Source organism: Streptopelia decaocto (genome assembly GCF_964273445.1).
Source record: "Streptopelia decaocto genome assembly, chromosome: 1".
NCBI lineage: Eukaryota > Metazoa > Chordata > Aves > Columbiformes > Columbidae > Streptopelia > Streptopelia decaocto.
In genome coordinates this window covers 212,722,332-212,739,110 of record NC_138663.1, presented here as the reverse complement: position 1 = coordinate 212,739,110, position 16,779 = coordinate 212,722,332, and the positions used below count along the sequence as shown (strand labels likewise).

General features: G+C 72.0%; 2 protein-coding genes across 4 annotated transcripts in view; one reads left to right on the top strand and one right to left on the bottom strand.

Annotated features, from left to right (window-relative positions):
• Positions 1 to 979, bottom strand: part of CNGA4 (cyclic nucleotide gated channel subunit alpha 4) — a gene marked incomplete at both ends in the record, with an annotated part of 6,935 nt that extends 5,956 nt beyond the window's left edge. The window contains 2 exons of the mRNA XM_082043717.1: positions 1 to 782; positions 846 to 979. The exon at positions 1 to 782 is cut by the window's left edge and continues 103 nt beyond it. Coding sequence (XP_081899843.1) covers positions 1 to 782; positions 846 to 979 — 916 coding nt within the window. The remainder of the gene's footprint in view (positions 783 to 845) is intronic.
• Positions 980 to 1,532: 553 nt separating this feature from the next.
• On the top strand, positions 1,533 to 16,044 carry FHIP1B (FHF complex subunit HOOK interacting protein 1B). 3 transcript variants are annotated; one of them, XM_082048499.1, is made up of 13 exons: positions 1,533 to 1,613; positions 1,994 to 2,037; positions 4,614 to 4,835; positions 5,473 to 6,075; positions 7,943 to 8,101; positions 8,654 to 8,740; positions 8,829 to 8,996; positions 9,922 to 10,001; positions 10,171 to 10,340; positions 11,356 to 12,279; positions 12,345 to 12,523; positions 13,194 to 13,356; positions 15,510 to 16,044. In XM_082048499.1, the coding sequence occupies exons 3-13, from the start codon at positions 4,698 to 4,700 to the stop codon at positions 15,764 to 15,766; spliced, it is 2,928 nt and encodes a 975-aa protein (XP_081904625.1). In that variant the 5' UTR covers positions 1,533 to 1,613; positions 1,994 to 2,037; positions 4,614 to 4,697; the 3' UTR covers positions 15,767 to 16,044. The 3 variants fall into 3 exon arrangements, with proteins under 3 accessions (XP_081904625.1, XP_081904624.1, XP_081904626.1); XM_082048498.1 differs by lacking the exons at positions 1,533 to 1,613; positions 1,994 to 2,037 and adding an exon at positions 2,155 to 2,538; XM_082048500.1 differs by lacking the exons at positions 1,533 to 1,613; positions 1,994 to 2,037 and adding an exon at positions 3,990 to 4,123.
• Positions 16,045 to 16,779: the final 735 nt, after the last annotated feature.

Sequence of the window (16,779 nt, the reverse complement as noted above, 5' to 3'; positions counted from 1 at the left end):
CGCTGCGGGGACAGAGGGACCCCAGCGCTGTGACCCCCCGGCCCCGCGGCGCCGAGGGGGGGCCGCGCCCGCGCTCCCCGCTCACCCCCGGGCGCTCCCGGTGCCGGGCGCGGCGGCGGCCGCGGTGGAGCCGCGTTCCCGGGGCCGAGCCCGGCGGCGGGACAGCGCGGAGCCGGCCCCGAGCATCGCGCAGCGGGAATGGCCGCGCGGCTCCGCCAGCGCCGGGCGCGTCCTGGCAACGCGGCGCTCCCCGGGGCGTCCCCGGCCCCCCGGGGCGGCGGGGCGGCGGCGGCAGCGCTGCGGGAGCCCCCGCGCCGCGTGCGGGCCCGATCCTGGCCGTGCTGCGGGGGGGCACGTGTGGTCCCCCCGGAACACCCGGCGCCGGGGGGCGTGGCGGGGGGCAGAGCCGGGGGTCAGCGCCAGCGCCGGGCCGGGGGCTGCTGGGGGACCCCGGGGCACCCCCGGGGCGGCGCGTGGGGAGCCGGGTCCGCGGGGCAGGGACACGGGGAGGTGGGCGGCGCCGGGGGCACCGTGCAGGTGCCGCGGATGGTGCCCGGTGCGGGGGTCCCGGTGCCCGGTGCGGGTGGCACAGCAGGGTCACGCTGCCCCGTGCAGCCCGGTTGCCCGGGAGCAGGACAGAGCCCGGTGCCCGGTGCAGTGCCCGGGACCGCTGCCGGGGCCGTGCCCGGTTGCCGGTACGGGGCGGGGACCCGGACACCCGCTGACCTCCCTGGTGCCCGGGGGCAGGTACGTGCCTGATGGCCGGTGCCAGGCGGTGCCCTCTGCAAGTGGGGGTCACCCGGTTCAGGAGTACCCGGTACACGGGGTGCCCGGTTCAGGAGTACCTGGTACACGGGGTGCCCGGTACACGGGGTGCCCGGTTCAGGAGTACCCGGTACACGGGGTGCCCGGTGCACGGGGTGCTCGGTTCAGGAGTACCCGGTACACGGGTTAGCCGGTGCAGGGGTGCTCGATACATGGGGTGCCCGGTGCGGTGTGCCCGGTGCAGGGGTTACCCGGTACACAGGGTGCCCGGTGCAGGGATTACCCGGTGCAGGGGTTACTGGTGCAGGGATCACCCGGTGCAGGGGTCGTCCGGCACACGTGGTACACGGTGCGGTGTGCCCGTTGCAGGGGTCACCCGGCGCAGGGGTCACCCGGTGCAGGGTCACCCGGCACTCGTGGTGCCCGGTGCAGACATTACCCGGTGCAGAGTGCCCGGTGCAGGGGTTACCCGGTGCAGGGGTCACTCGGTGCAGGGGTCGTCCGGCACACGTGGTGCCCGGTGGGGGGTGCCCGGTGCAGGGGTCACTCGGTGCAGGGGTCACCCGGCACACGTGGTGCCAGTGGGGGTGCGCGGTTCCCGCGCGGCCCCGCCCGGCCCCGCTGTGCCCCAGGCCCCTCCCTGAGCCCCGCCCCGTACGCAGCTCAGCCAATGAGCGCTCCAGTGTCCCGGCCCCGCCCAGTCCCCCCTGTCGGCCCCGCCTACCGCGGCGGGGGGCGTGGCCGAGGGCGCGGCGGGCGGGGCCGTGGGCGGGGCTTCCGCGGCCGGTGCGTCGGGCGGCGGCGGGAAGATGGCGGCGGGCGCGCGGGGCCCGCAGCGGGGGCGGCCGGTGAGCGGCGGCGCGGGAGCGGCGGGCCGGGATGGGCCGGGCCGGGCGGGGCCGGGCCGGGCGGGGCGGGCGGGGCGGGCGGGGGCGGCGGCTCGGGCGGGGCGGCGGGCCGTGCCGGGCTCGCTCGGCGGGGCCGCTCGGCGGGGCCCGGCGGGCGCCGTTGTGCCGGGTGCCGCGGGCGCCCGGGCCGCCGCCTGCCCTTGGCCGAGCGGGGCTGCGCGGCCCCGGTGTCCCCGCGGGGGCCGGGCCGGGCGGTGTCCCGGGGTGCCCGGGGCGGCGGGGCCGGGCTGGGCCGCGCTGCCGGCGCCGGCGGGGCCGGGGGGGCCCTGCCCGGGGCCGGTGCCGCGTCCGACGCCTCCGGTCCGCTCTGTCCCCTCCAGGTGCGGCGCTGATGGGGCGGGACCCGCCGCGACCTTGACCCCAGGTAGGCGGCTCCGCCTCGGGCGGCGCTCGGGACCGGGGGGCGCCGGTGCTGCCGGGGGCGCCGGCGTGCGCTGTCCCCAGCGGGGGGATGAGCCGCCCGGGGTGTCCCTGGGCCCGGCCTGTCGCTGACCCCCGGGGTGCCCAGCGCTGGGACACTGGGGACTGGGACACTCGGTGCGGGGACACCCGATGTAGGGACACCCAGGTCTGGGACACCCGTGTTGGGACACCCTGTGCTGGGACACCCTGTGCTGGGACACCCTGTGCTGGGACACCCTGTGCTGGGACACCCGGGACTGGGACACCTGGGACTGGGACACCCGAATGTTGGGACACCCGAATGTTGGGACACCCGGTGTTGGGACACCCGGCGCTGGGACACCCGGGACTGGGACACTCTCCGCTGGGACACCCGACGCTTGGCTCCCGCCCCGGCTCCAGGGGTTGGTTTGGGTGCCCGGTGCCGCGGGCACGGCTGTGGGCAGTGACACGGATCCCTGCGGTGAGCCGGTGACCCTGCGCCATGTCCCCAGCTCCGGGTGCAGAGGAGGGTCCAGGGACCACTGGGTGCAGAACGGGACCCTGGGAGCAGCTGCTGGGAGCCCCTTGTCCCCTTGTCCCCCTTGTCCCCTTGTCCCCCTGCGCCTGCGCTGGGCCGTGTCCCTGTCCCTCCCTGCGCTCTGCTCGGGCTCTGGGGTGCGGGTGGGGGCCCAGGTGGGCGCTGTGCCCCCGGTGACCCTGCCCTGGCAGCGCTGGCGCCCTGGCTGTCCCCGTGTCCCCACAGAGTGGCCCGGGGGCCGGTGCTGGCGGGGGGCTGTGCCGGGTGCTGCCCGCGGGCCGCTCTGCGGGGCTGGCCTGGCACGCCGGCCTTAGGCAGGGTCTAAGTTTAGAACCGCGGTCACCCCCGCCGCGCTGGAACGGGACACCGGCTGTGCCGCGGTGTGAATGTCCCCGAGCCGCGGGAGGGTGCGCCGGCCCTGCGCCAGCGCCGTGTGCCCGCGGCTTCGTGCCCTGGTCACCGCGCAGCGGGACGGCACCGGGTCCTGCCTCCCCACTCCGGCCAGCGTGTGGCTGCGTGTTGACGGCCCCTCCGGTTCCCCCGCCGGCGCAGCTGCGGTGTCCCGGTGCCGCGGGGCTGTGTCCCCGCCGGCCCTCGCTGCCCCGCCGGTGGCCTGTACCGGCTCCTGGCCGAGCCGCGGCGCGCACGTGCTGCCGGCGGGACCGCGGCGGGGCCGGAGCTGTGGCCGGTGCGGGACGGGCGGCACGCGGCGGCTGCTCCCGCCGTGTCCCCGCGGAGGGCCCCGCGCCTGCCCCGCCACGCCGGCGCGCTCCGGCACGCCCGCCGCGCTCGGCACGCGCGGCACCCGGCCCGGCTCCCTGTCCCGCTCCAGCTGTCCCCTGGGCTGTCCTGCTCCCTGTCCCGCTCCAGCTGTCCCCTGGGCTGTCCTGCTCCCTGTCCCGCTCCAGCTGTCCCCCGGGCTGTCCCTGCTCTATGTCCCCGCTCCAGCTGTCCCCTGGGCTGTCCCCTGGGCTGTCCCCTGGGCTGTCCCCATCCCCGGTCCCGCGGCACACGCTGCCGGGAGGTTATTTCTGGCAGGGTGGGCGGTGGCGCGGGGGCTGCCGGAGCCGTCACCGCAGGCGCTGCCGAGGGGCTGGCGGTCCCCGGGGGCTCTGGGCCGTGGGGCTGCGGTGGCCCCCCCGGGCAGCGCGGTGCCCGTCCCCACACCGCGCTGCCGGGGCCCTATAAATATCCCTGGATTGGTGCCGCAGCGCCCGTGGGCGCCGGAGCTGCCGCAGCCCCGCGCTGGGCTGTCCCCCCCCGCTCCGCAGCCGGTGCTGCCGGTGTCCCCGTTGTCCCAGGTGTCCCTGCTGGGTGTCCCCACACCCGGGTGTGCCGGCTCCTGGGTACAAAGTGCGGCGCTGGGTGCGGGGGCGGCGCCGGCAGCCGGAGCCGTGAGCTGGGACACCTGCAGCCCGGCCTTCCCGGCGCTGCCGCCGCCTCGGGCACTGCGGGGGCAGCTCTGGGCCCCTCACGCCAAGAAAGGCCTTGAGGTGCTGGAGCGAGCGGAGAGAAGGGAACGGAGCTGGTGAGGGGCTGGAGCACAATGTGATGGAGCGGCTGAGGGACCTGGGGGTTCAGCTGGAGAACAGGAGCTGAGGGGAGACCTTCTGATCTCTGAACTGCCTGAAAGGAGCTTGGAGCCAGGGGGGGTCGGGCTCTGCTCCCCAGGAACAAGCGCCAGGAGCAGAGGAAACGGCCTCAAGTTGCGCCAGGGGAGGTTGAGGTTGGATTTAGGAACAATTTCTTCCCCAAAGGGCTGTGGGGCATTGGAACAGGCTGCCCAGGGCAGTGCTGGAGTCACCATCCCTGGAGGGTTGGACAGACGGACATCAGGTTCTCAGGACATGGGGCAGGGGCAGGGTGGGTTGTGGTTGGTCTCCATGATCTCGGGGGGCTTTTCCCACCCAAGTGGCTCCGTGACCCGTTCCCCACCCACGTGCCCAGCGTGGTGTGAGTGACCCCAGGGCCGTCCGGGTGCCCCGGCCCCCGGTCCCTGAGCCGCCGCTCTCCCGCAGCCCGGCGGGGCAGCAGGATGGAGCCCGCAGCGGGACCCAGCGCCCCCCCCCGCGGGACCCCGCGCCGCCCGTGACCTGCGCCCCATGGACAGGATGAGCTGGCTGAGCAAGCTGAACCCGCGGGGGGGCGGGCAGCGCGCCCCCCGCAGCGCCAGCCTGCAGAGCCCGGTCACCGCCGACCCCGAGACCTGCCTCATGGTCTTCAAGAACCACTGGGCACAGGTGAGCGGCGCGCGGGGACACCCGTGGGGGCGGCTGACAAACCGCGGCGGGGGTACGGTTAACCCGCCACCCCCTTCACCCCCTCCCTGCCCCTTCCCACTCAGGACAGGCCGTGGGGAGGGACAGGGGGTCAGGGAGAAGGGAGTTGGAGAAATCAAAGGGGTTTTACTAATGCTACCAAGAAAAATAGAGAAAATAATACAAAATACACAAAACCAATCTGGAAAGTCCCGGCAACTGCAGAGCCGGCAGCCGAAGTCCCGGACTGGACTCTGCAGCCACCGGAGCTGGATTCAGTCTCTCACTGGGCTCAGTTGGCAGGGACGACTCGCAAGGTCCCCTCCTAATGTCGCCATAAGGAAAAGGGCGAGATCTCCCGCTGTTATATGAATCTCACACGAATGGGTGGGACAGGCAGTTGGGCAGTTTTTGGTCTCCTGTTTCTCGCTGCCCCCCTGGCGGGATGTCTGTCTGTCCGTCCTCATCACTGACCTCGCATCCCGTTGCTGCGTCTGCCAAACCATGGATCTGGTTGTCAGGAAAATGCAGCTAATGAGGAGGTTTAGCTGATGGGCACATTCACTAAGAGACAAACCTGTGTATGACTTGCGGTTGGGTGCTCACGGCGCGTCCCCAGGTCCTGCGCATCCTGGAGCGCCGCGGCGGCAGCCCGGCCCCCGACGACCTGAGCGCCGTGCGCAACCACACCTACCAGATGCTGAACCTGCTGGCGCAGGACCGGCCGCGGGGCGAGGCGCCGCGGGGCCCCATCCTGGAGCTGGTGGCCGCCGAGGACGTGCTGGAGCGGCTGCTGGGCTGGCAGCTGCAGGGCGAGCCCAGCGAGGAGCGCAAGGTGGAGCAGCTCAAGCTCTACGAGATGCTCATCAGCCAGGCGCGGCAGCCGCTGCTCCGGCACCGCGCGGTGCTGACGCCGCTGCTGCGGCTGCTGGGGCTGTGCGCCGAGCCCGGCTCGGCCGCGCTGGAGAACAGCCTGGTGCTGCTGCTCAGCCAGCTCTGCGCCTGCGTGGCGCAGGAGCCCGCCGTCCTGGAGCTGTTCTTCCACAGCCCCGCCGACCAGGGCCCCGCCAACCTCATCATCTTCTCCCTGCTCATCCCCTTCATCCACCACGAGGGCGTCCTGGGCCAGCAGGCGCGCGACGCGCTGCTGCTCATCATGGCCATGTCGGCCGGCAACCCGGCCGTGGCCAGGTCCATCACCGACAACTCCTACTTCTGCCCGGTACGGCTGCGGCGCCGCGTCCCCGGGTGTGATGGGGGCAGGAGGGAGGTGGGGCGGGGGGCTGGGCAGGGACACAGAGCCCCCCCGGCTCTGAACTGGGGTGGGGCGCCGTTCCCATGGGGCTGGTGTGGGAGGGGGCTGGGCAGGGACACAGAGCCCCCCCGGCTCTGAACTGGGGTGGGGCGCCGTTCCCATGGGGCTGGTGTGGGAGGGGGCTGGGCAGGGACACAGGGACCCCCGGCTCTGAACTGGGGTGGGGCGCCGTTCCCATGGGGCTGGTGTGGGAGGGGGCTGGGGCAGGGGCTGCGCGCACGGAGACTCCGGCGTCTGGGAGGCAGGAGCAGCGCTGGGGGACAGGGGACACGGGCAGGGCGGTGAGGGGACACGGGCGGGGTGGTGAGGGGACATAGGTCGTGTGATGAGGGGACATGAGTGGGGAGGTGAGGGGACACGGGTGGGCGGTGAGGGGACACGGGCAAGGTGATGAGGGGACACGGGCATGATAGGGGACACGGGTGGTGTGACAAGGGGACACGGGTGTAATAGGGGACACGGGCGGTGTGATGAGGGGACACAGGCGTGATAGGGGACACGGGTGGTGTGACAAGGGGACACGGGTGTGATAGGGGACACGGGCGGTGTGATGAGGGGACACGGGCGGTGTGACAAGGGGACATGGGTGGTGTGATGAGGGGACACGGGCGGTGTGACAGGGGACACGGGCGGTGTGACAAGGGGACACGGGCGGTGTGATGGGGACATGGGTGGTGTGATGGGGACACAGGCGGTGTGATGAGGGGACACGGGCGGTGTGACAAGGGGACACGGGTGGTGTGACAAGGGGACACGGGCGGTGTGACAGGGGACACGGGCGGTGTGACAAGGGGACACGGGCGGTGTGATGGGGACATGGGTGGTGTGATGGGGACACAGGCGGTGTGATGAGGGGACACGGGCGGTGTGACAGGGGACACGGGCGGTGTGATGGGGACATGGGTGGTGTGATGGGGACACAGGCGGTGTGATGAGGGGACACGGGCGGTGTGACAGGGGACACGGGCGGTGTGACAGGGGACACGGGCGGTGTGATGGGGCCGCGGGCGGTGTGATGGGGACACGGGCGGTGTGATGGGGACACGGGCGGTGTGACGGGGCCGCGGGTGGTGTGACGGGGCCGCGGGCGGTGTGACAGGGGACACGGGCGGTGTGACAGGGGACACGGGCGGTGTGATGGGGACGCGGGCGGTGTGACAGGGGACACAGGCGGTGTGATGAGGGGACACGGGCGGTGTGACGGGGACGCGGGCGGTGTGATGGGGACGCGGGCGGTGTGATGAGGGGACATGGGCGGTGTGATGGGGACACGGGTGGTTTGATGAGGGGCTGCGGGCGGTGTGACGGGGCCGCGGGCGGTGTGATGGGGCCGCGGGCGGTGTGATGAGGGGACACGGGCGGTGTGACGGGGACACGGGCGGTGTGATGGGGACGTGGGCGGTGTGATGGGGACACGGGTGGTGTGATGGGGCCGCGGGCGGTGTGACGAGGGGACACGGGCGGTGTGATGGGGACATGGGTGGTGTGACGGGGACGCGGGCGGTGTGATGGGGCCGCGGGCGGTGTGACGGGGACGCGGGCGGTGTGACGGGGACGCGGGCGGTGTGACGGGGACGCGGGCGGTGTGACGGGGGGACACGGGCGCTGTGATGGGGACATGGGTGGTGTGATGAGGGGACACGGGCGGTGTGATGAGGGGACACGGGCGGTGTGACAGGGGACACGGGCGGTGTGACGGGGCCGCGGGCGGTGTGACGGGGCCGCGGGCGGTGTGACGGGGCCGCGGGCGGTGGCGCTGAGTGCGGCTCCGCAGGTCCTGGCCACGGGGCTGAGCGCGCTGTACTCGTCGCTGCCGCGCAAGCTGGAGGCGCGGGGGGACGACTGGCACTGCCTGCGCCGCGAGGACTGGATCGGCGTCTCCTCCCTCGTGCTCTTCATGAACTCGCTGGAGTTCTGCAACGCCGTCATACAGGTGACCCAGCCCGCACCCCGTGACCCTGACCCCCACAGCCCTGACCCCCGTGACCCTGACCCCCCGTGACCCTGACTCCCCGTGACCCTGACCCCCCACAGCGTTGATCCCCCCGTGACCCTGACCCCCCGTGACCCTGACCCCCACAACCCTGATCCCCCCGTGACCCTGACCCCCCGTGACCCTGACCCCCACAGCCCTGACCCCCCGTGACCCTGATCCCCCCACAGCCCTGACCCCCCCGTGACCCTGACCCCCCCGTGACCCTGACCCCCCCGTGACCCTGACCCCCCTGCAACCCTGACCCCCCTGCAACCCTGACCCCCCTGCAACCCTGACCCCCTCACAGCCCTGACCCTGACCCCCCCATGACCCTGACCCCCCCATGACCCTGACCCCCCCGTGACCCTGACCCCCCGTGACCCTGACCCCCCGTGACCCTGACCCCCCCGTGACCCTGACCCCCCCGTGACCCTGACCCCCCCGTGACCCTGACCCCCCGTGACCCTGACCCCCCGTGACCCTGACCCCATGCCCGCCCCCCCCCCGCAGGTCGCGCACCCGCTGGTGCAGAAGCAGCTGGTCGATTACGTGCACAACGGGTTCCTGGTGCCGGTGATGGGGCCGGCGCTGCACAAGGTGAGGGACATCCCGCCGGCTCGGGCTCCCGCTCCCCCTGCGGGGCGGCCCCGGTGCCCCCGGCCCCTGCCCAGCTCTGCCCCCCCAGACGTCCATCGAGGAGATGATCGCCAGCACGGCCTACCTGGACCTGTTCCTGCGCAGCGTGAGCGAGACGGCGCTGCTCAAGACCTTCCTGCGCTTCGTGCTGCTGCACCGCCACGACAACAGCACCATCCTGGACACGCTGGTGGCGCGCATCAACAGCAACTCCCGGGTGAGCGCGGGGCCGGCACAGCCGCCCCACGGACCCCACAGACCCCCACTGACCCTACAGAACCCCCTGACCCCTACGGACTCCCATGGACCCCCATTGACCCCCCTGACCCCCATGGACCCCCCCTGACCCCCACGGACCCCCCTGACCCCATGGAACCCCTGAACCCCACAGACCCCCCTGATCCTCACAGACCTCCACTGACCCCGCTGGACCCCCCCTGACCCCCACGGACCCCCCTGACCCCCAGGGACCCCCACTGACCCCACGGACCTCCCTGACCCCATGGAACCCCTGACCCCCACAGACCCCATGGACCCCCACTGACCCCACTGACCTCCACAGAACCCCCTGACCCCCACGGGCCCCCACTGAGCCCATGGACCCCCACAGAACCCCCTGACCCCCATGGACCCCCACTGACCCCGCCAGACCCCCACAGAACCCCCTGACGGCCATGGACCCCCTCTGACCCCCACATCCACACACTGACCCCACAGACCCCCCACGGACCCCTCTGCCCCCCCCCGCCCCGCCAGACCCCCACTGACCCCCATGGACCCCCACAGCCCCCTGAGATGCTGTCTGGCTGTGGCACTGCCCCATGGCCCCCATGGATCCCTGAGCTGCTGCCCAGCCATGCTGTGGTCCTCCTGCCCCACTGCTGCCCCATGGCACTGTCCTCCTGCCCCACTGCTGCCCCATGGCACTGCCCTCCTGCCCCACTGCTGCCCCATGGCACTGCCCTCCTGCCCCACTGCAGCCCCATGGCACTGCCCTCCTGCCCCACTGCAGCCCCATGGCACTGTCCTCCTGCCCCACTGCTGCCCCATGGCACTGTCCTCCTGCCCCACTGCTGCCCCCCCGCTGCCCCATGGCGCTGCCCTCCCGCCCCATGGCGCCCTGACCCCCGTCCCGTCCCCAGCTCTGCATGGTGTCCCTGAGCCTCTTCCGGACGCTGCTCAGCCTCAACTGCGAGGACGTGATGCTGCAGCTGGTGCTCAGGTAAGCGGCCCCGCGCCGCCGCTGGGGGTCGCGGTGCCTGGGGGCTCCTTCGGGCCGGGGGGTCACCCCAGCAAGCGCGGGGGCAGCCGCTCTCCTGCCCCACTGTGAAGGCGCTGGGGTCCGGCGGGTCCCCCGTCCCGCGGCCCCACCTGCGGCCGCTGCCCCGCAGGTACCTGCTGCCCTGCAGCCACGTCATGCTGAGCCAGAAGCGGGCGGTGCGGGACCTGGACATCTACGGCAAGACGGCCGCCAAGTTCCTGTCCCTGGTCCCGCGCTGCTGCCGCCCCGAGGGGCCGGAGCCCGCCGAGCGCGAGGAGGAGCACGCAGCCTGGTCCAGGGGTACGTGACCCCAGAGCAGCGCTGGGGACCTGGGGTGCTGGGGACAGCGGGGTGGGCGTGAGCCAGCACTGGCCCTTGTGGCCAGGAAGCCAATGGGACCTGGGGTGGGTTAGGTCAGTAGGTCAGAGTAGTTCTCCTGCCCCTCACATATATATATATATATATTTATATTTATATAATGCTTACAGTCATAACACCCTGAGAATGGCTGATCTGGGAAGCTAAGCAGGGTCGGGCCCGGTCAGTACTTGGATGGGAGACCTTACAGATACACAGCCAGAGCACCCTGAGAGCACCTGATCTGGGAAGCTAAGCAGGGTCGGGCCTGGTCAGTGCTTGGATGGGAGACCAGCTGGGAATAGCGGGTGCTGTGGGCTGAGCCAACACTGGGCCCTTGTGGCCAGGAAGCCAATGGTACCTGGGGTGGGTTAGAAGGGGGTGGTCAGTAGGTCAGAGAGGTTCTCCTGCCCCTCTGCTCTGCCCTGGGGAGACCACACCTGGAATCTTGTGTCCAGTTGTGGCCCCTCAGTTCCAGCAGGACAGGGAACTGCTGGAGAGGGTCCAGCGCAGCCACCAAGATGCTGGAGGGAGTGGAGCATCTCCCGTGTGAGGAAAGGCTGAGGGAGCTGGGGCTCTGGAGCTGGACAAGAGGAGACTGAGGGGGGACTCATTCATGGGGATCAATACGGAAAGGGGGAGTGTCAGGAGGATGGAGCCAGGCTCTTCTGGTGACAACCAGGGACAGGACAAGGGGCAATGGGTGCAAACTGGAACACAAGAGGTTCCATTTAAATTTGAGAAGAAGCTTGTTGGGGTGAGGGTGTCAGAGCCTGTCCCAGGCTGCCCAGGGGGGTTGTGGAGTCTCCTTCTGTGCAGACATTCCAACCCCCTGGACACCTTCCTGTGTAACCTCAGCTGGGTGTTCCTGCTCCGGGGGGGATTGCACTGGATGGGCTTTCAGGGCCCTTCCACCCTGCCACCCCGTGACTGACTGTGACCCCGCGCTGTCCCGCAGGCCCCGGCAGCCCCGGCGTGGACGCCTCCTCGGTGGTGACGGTGCCCAAGCCGTCCACGCCGTCCCGCCTCTCGTTCTTCATGCGCCAGGCCAGCGCGGCCCCCGAGGCGGCCGCCCCCGCGCCGCGCTCCCCCGGCACACCCGCCGGCAGCCCCGGCCACCGCGCCCGCTGGGACGAGGTGGCGGAGCTGGACAGGAACTACCTGGAGTACCTGCGGGACGCGCGGCGCAGCATCGACCGCTGCGCATGGGCCTGCCGCGTCTGGTCCGCGCCCTACGACGGCGAGGAGCCCGGCGGCCCCCCGGGGCCCCCCACCCCGCGGACTAAGAAACGGGGGCTGCCGGAGGAGGGGGCCGGGGAGGCGCCCCCGCGGGGCGCGGAGCCCGGCGCGGGGGGGGCCGGCCCCGCGGAGCAGGACTCGGGGAGCCTGGTGAACGGGGCGCACGGGCCGGCGGAGCCGGGGCGGCCCGAGGGGGACGTGGCGGTGAAGAAGGTTCGGCGCAGCCCCCAGGGCGACGGCGCGGGGCCCCCCCCCGAGCGGGAGCAGCGGCCGGTCCCGGCGCAGAACGGGGCCCCCCCGGGCTGGGAGCCGCTGCCCTCGGTGGACTCGCTGATCGAGGAGCTGCTGGCCCGGGCGCCGGCCGAGCCCAACGGCGCCGGCGTCAGCATCGAGGCGTTCACCGAGGAGCTGCGGGAGATCGAGGCCGAGATGAGGAACGGCGGCGCGGGGGCCCTGCCCGCCCCCCCGGAGCCCCCCGAGCCGTCCCGCGAGGAGGAGGAGGAGGAGGCCTTCGCCGGCTTCGCCGCGCCGCCCGAGGGGGACGCCGCGGGCCGGGCGCTGGCGCGGGCGCCGGAGCCGCTGGCGCAGGCCGTGGCCAGCCCGCCGCGCGCCCTGGGGCCGCCCCCCAGCCAGCCCTTCACAGGTGGGGCCGCGGCCGGGTCCGGGGGGGCTCCCGCGCCCGGCGCCCCCTGACGCGTCCCCCCGCAGGCCCCTTCGTGTCGGCGCTGTTCGCCAAGCTGGAGAACATGCTGCACAACTCGCTGTACGTGAACTTCCTGCTGACCGGGCTGGTGGCCCAGCTGGCCTGTTACCCGCAGCCGCTGCTGCGCTCCTTCCTGCTCAACACCAACATGGTCTTCCAGCCCAGCGTCAAGTCCCTGCTGCAGGTACCGCGGCGCACGGGCGGCGGTGACGGCGGCGGCACCTGCGCCGGCCTGTGGCCAAGAGGCCACCAGCATCCCGGCTGGTGCCAGCACTGGGGTGGCCAGCAGGCCCAGGGCAGCGACCGTCCCTGTGCTGGGAATGGGGAGGACAAACCCAAACCCTGGGGCAGTTCTGGGCCCCTCACGCCAAGAAAGGCCTTGAGGTGCTGGAGCAAGTGGAGAGAAGGGAACGGAGCTGGTGAGGGGCTGGAGCACAATGTGATGGAGACTGAGGGACCTGGGGGATCAGCTGGAGAACAGGAGCTGAGGGGAGACCTTCTGATCTCTGAACTGCCTGAAAGGAGCTTGGAGCCAGGGGGGTCGGGCTCTGCTCCCCAGGAACAAGCGCCAGGAGCAGAGGAAACGGCCTCAAGTTGCGCCAGGGGAGGTTGAGGTTGGATGTGGGAACAATTTCTTCCCCAAAGGGCTGTGGGGCATTGAACAGGCTGCCCAGGGCAGTGCTGGAGTCACCATCCCTGGAGGGCTGGACAGACGGACAGGAGGTTCTCAGGACATGGGGCAGTGCTGGGTGGGTTGTGGTTGGACTCCATGATCTCGGGGGGCTTTTCCAACCCAGCGGTTGTGTCTCGGTGCCCCCCGCTGCCCGGCCGTCACTCTGTCCCCTCGCCCGCAGGTCCTGGGCTCGGTGAAGAACAAGATCGAGAGCTTTGCTGCCAGCCAGGAGGACTTCCCGGCGCTGCTCTTCAAGGCCAAGAAGTACCTGATTGCGCGGGGGAAGCTGGACTGGTCGGATGTGCCGGGCGCGGTGCCGGCGCTGCGCCGCAGCGACGCGCTGGGTGAGGGGCTGGGGCTGGGGCGGCACGTGGTGCTGGGCAGGGGGCTGGGGGGTGCACTGGTGCTGAGCAGGGGGCTGGGGGTGCACTGGTGCTGGGCACAGGGCTGGGGGTGCACGTGGTGCTGGGCACAGGGCTGGGGCTGCACTGGTGCTGAGCACAGGGCTGGGGGTGCACGTGGTGCTGAGCACAGGGCTGGGGGTGCACTGGTGCTGAGCACAGGGCTGGGGGTGCACGTGGTGCTGGGCAGAGGGCTGGGGCTGCACGTGGTGCTGAGCACAGGGCTGGGGGTGCACTGGTGCTGGGCACAGGGCTGGGGCTGCACTGGTGCTGAGCACAGGGCTGGGGCGGCACTGGTGCTGAGCACAGGGCTGGGGCGGCACTGGTGCTGGGCACAGGGTTGGGGGTGCACGTGGTGCTGGGCACAGGGCTGGGGGTGCACTGGTGCTGGGCAGGGGGCTGGGGCTGCACGTGGTGCTGAGCAGAGGGCTGGGGCGGCACTGGTGCTGGGCACAGGGCTGGGGCGGCACTGGTGCTGGGCAGAGGGCTGGGGCTGCACTGGTGCTGAGCACAGGGCTGGGGCTGCACTGGTGCTGGGCAGAGGGCTGGGGTGCAGAGGAACCAGGGGGCTGGGGGGGCTGTGCGGGGGGGCCATGCTGGGGCTGGGCCGGACCCTGTACCCCTGTACAGGTCCCCGATCCCCCAAACCAGTCCCTGTCCCCTGTCCCACTCCCTGCCCCCGTGTCCTGGTTTGGGTCCCAGTCCCTGCCCCCCTGTCCCTGTTTGGGTCCCGGTCCCTGGCCCCTGGTCCCTGACCCCCTGTCCCTGTTTGGGTCCCGGTCCCTGGTCCCTGACCCCCTGTCCCTGTTTGGGTCCCGGTCCCTGGCCCCTGTCCTGTCCCTTCCTGCAGTGTCCTGGTTCGGGTCCTGGGTGGGGTCCCAGTTCCAGTCCCTGACCCCCGGTCCCCGTTGGGGTCCCTGTTCGGTTCCTGTTCAGTTCCCAGTTGGGGTCCCGGTTGGGGACCCTGTTTGGTTCCTGGTTGGGTCCCAGTTCGGTTCCTGGTTCAGTTCCCGGTTGGGTCTGGTTCGGTTCCCGGTTGGGTCCCGGTTGGGTTCTGGTTGGGTTCTGGTTCAGTTCCCGGTTGGGTTCCGGTTCGGTTCCCTGTCGGGTCCCGGTTGGGTTTCCTGTTCGGTTCCTGGTTGGGTTCCGGTTCGGTTCCCGGTCGGGTCCCGGTTGGGTCCCTGTTCGGTTCCTGGTCGGGTCCCGGTTGGGTCCCTGTTCGGTTCCCGGTTGGGTTCCGGTTGGGTCCCTGTTCGGTTCCCGGTCGGGTCCCGGTTGGGTTCCGGTTCGGTTCCCGGTTGGGTTCTGGTTCAGTTCCCAGTTGGGGTCTCGGTTGGGGTCCCTGTTAGGTTCCCGGTCGGGTCCCGGCTGTGTCCCGGCTGTGTCCCGGTTGGGTCCCGGTTGGGTTCCGGTTGGGTTCCAGTTCGGTTCCCGGTCGGGTCCCGGTTGGGTCCCTGTTCGGTTCCTGGTCGGGTCCCGGTTGGGTCCCTGTTCGGTTCCCGGTTGGGTTCCGGTTGGGTCCCTGTTCGGTTCCCGGTCGGGTCCCGGTTGGGTTCCGGTTCGGTTCCCGGTTGGGTTCTGGTTCAGTTCCCAGTTGGGGTCTCGGTTGGGGTCCCTGTTAGGTTCCCGGTCGGGTCCCGGCTGTGTCCCGGCTGTGTCCCGGCTGTGTCCCGGTTGGGTCCCGGTTGGGTTCCGGTTGGGTTCCGGTTCGGTTCCCGGTCGGGTCCCGGTTGGGTCCCTGTTCGGTTCCTGGTCGGGTCCCGGTTGGGTCCCTGTTCGGTTCCCGGTTGGGTTCCGGTTGGGTCCCTGTTCGGTTCCCGGTCGGGTCCCGGTTGGGTTCCGGTTCGGTTCCCGGTTGGGTTCTGGTTCAGTTCCCAGTTGGGGTCTCGGTTGGGGTCCCTGTTAGGTTCCCGGTCGGGTCCCGGCTGTGTCCCGGTTGGGTCCCGGTTGGGTTCCGGTTGGGTTCCGGTTCGGTTCCCGGTCGGGTCCCGGTTGGGTCCCTGTTCGGTTCCCGGTCGGGTCCCGGTTGGTCCCTGTTCGGTTCCCGGTCGGGTCCCGGTTCCCGTTCCCGTTCGGTGACCGCGGTCCCGTTGCAGCGCGGCCCCGGAAGCCGTCCCTGGGGGAGCTGCTGCTGCGGCACGCGCACAGCCCCACGCGTGCGCGGGCGGGCCCCCCCCCGCCGCCGGTGCCGCCGCTGCCGCTGTCCCGGGACGGGCCCGCGCCGCCCGCGCTGCGCGTCAAGAACGCCGTGTACTGCGCCGTCATCTTCTGCGAGTTCCTCAAGGAGCTGGCGGCCATCGCGCAGGCCCACGCCGTCACGTCGCCCTTCCTGAGCGAGCCCCCCGAGGAGTGACCCCCCCGCCCCGCGGCCCCGGGACACGGACCTTTTTAACTTATTGGGAACGGGCCGGGAGGCGCCCGGTCCGCGGGGCGCCAGGGCAGGACCCTGCGCGGCCCCGGCGCGCGGCTGCGGGGCGGGCTGGCTCTGCCCCCCGGGCCCCGCCGCGCCGGGGGGGGCGGGGGTCCCGCTGTCCCCCCGGCCCCTCTCTATGCAACAGCGCGGCCGGGGGGGCCGGGCCGGGGGGGCTGTGTCTGTGCTGTGTAACGCCCGTCGGAAATAAACGGTCTGGTCGAGGGATCCGCCTGCGCTGCCGGTTCGGGGGTGCGGGGGGGTCCCGGGGTGCGCCCGGCAGCGCTGCGGGTTCGGGGTGCGGGGGGTCCCGGGGTGAGCCCGGCAGCGCTGCGGGTTCGGGGTGCGGGGGGTCCCGGGGTGAGCCCGGCAGCGCTGCGGGTTCGGGGTGCGGGGGGTCCCGGTGTGAGCCCGGCAGCGCTGCGGGTTTAGGGTGCGGGGGGTCCCGGGGTGCGCCCGGCAGCGCTGCCGGTTCGGGGTGCGGGGGGGTCCCGGGGTGCGCCCGGCAGCGCTGCCGGATCGGGGTGCGGGGGGTCCCGGTGTGAGCCCGGCAGCGCTGCGGGTTCGGGGTGCGGGGGGTCCCGGGGTGCGCCCGGCAGCGCTGCGGGTTCGGGGGGTGCGTGGTGCTGCGCGGCCGCGGTGTCACACACGGGGGGCAGCCCTGGGGGTCCCCGGGGTGGGGGCAGCTCGTCCCCACTGTCCCGGGCGGGTGTCCCGTCATTCAGTGGCTGGGGACACGTCCTGCACCGTGTGCGCCCCCGGCCCCCCCTCTACCCTGGGGGCCTGAGACCCCTCCCGGGTGCTGGAGCAGGACCCCGAGCATCTCTGTGTGGGTGTGTGCGTGTCCATGTACACGTGTGTGTGTGTGTGCATGTACGTGTGTGCATGTGTGTCTGTGCATGTGCATGTGTGTCCATGTACATGTGTGTGCATGTGCGTCCATGCATATACGTGTG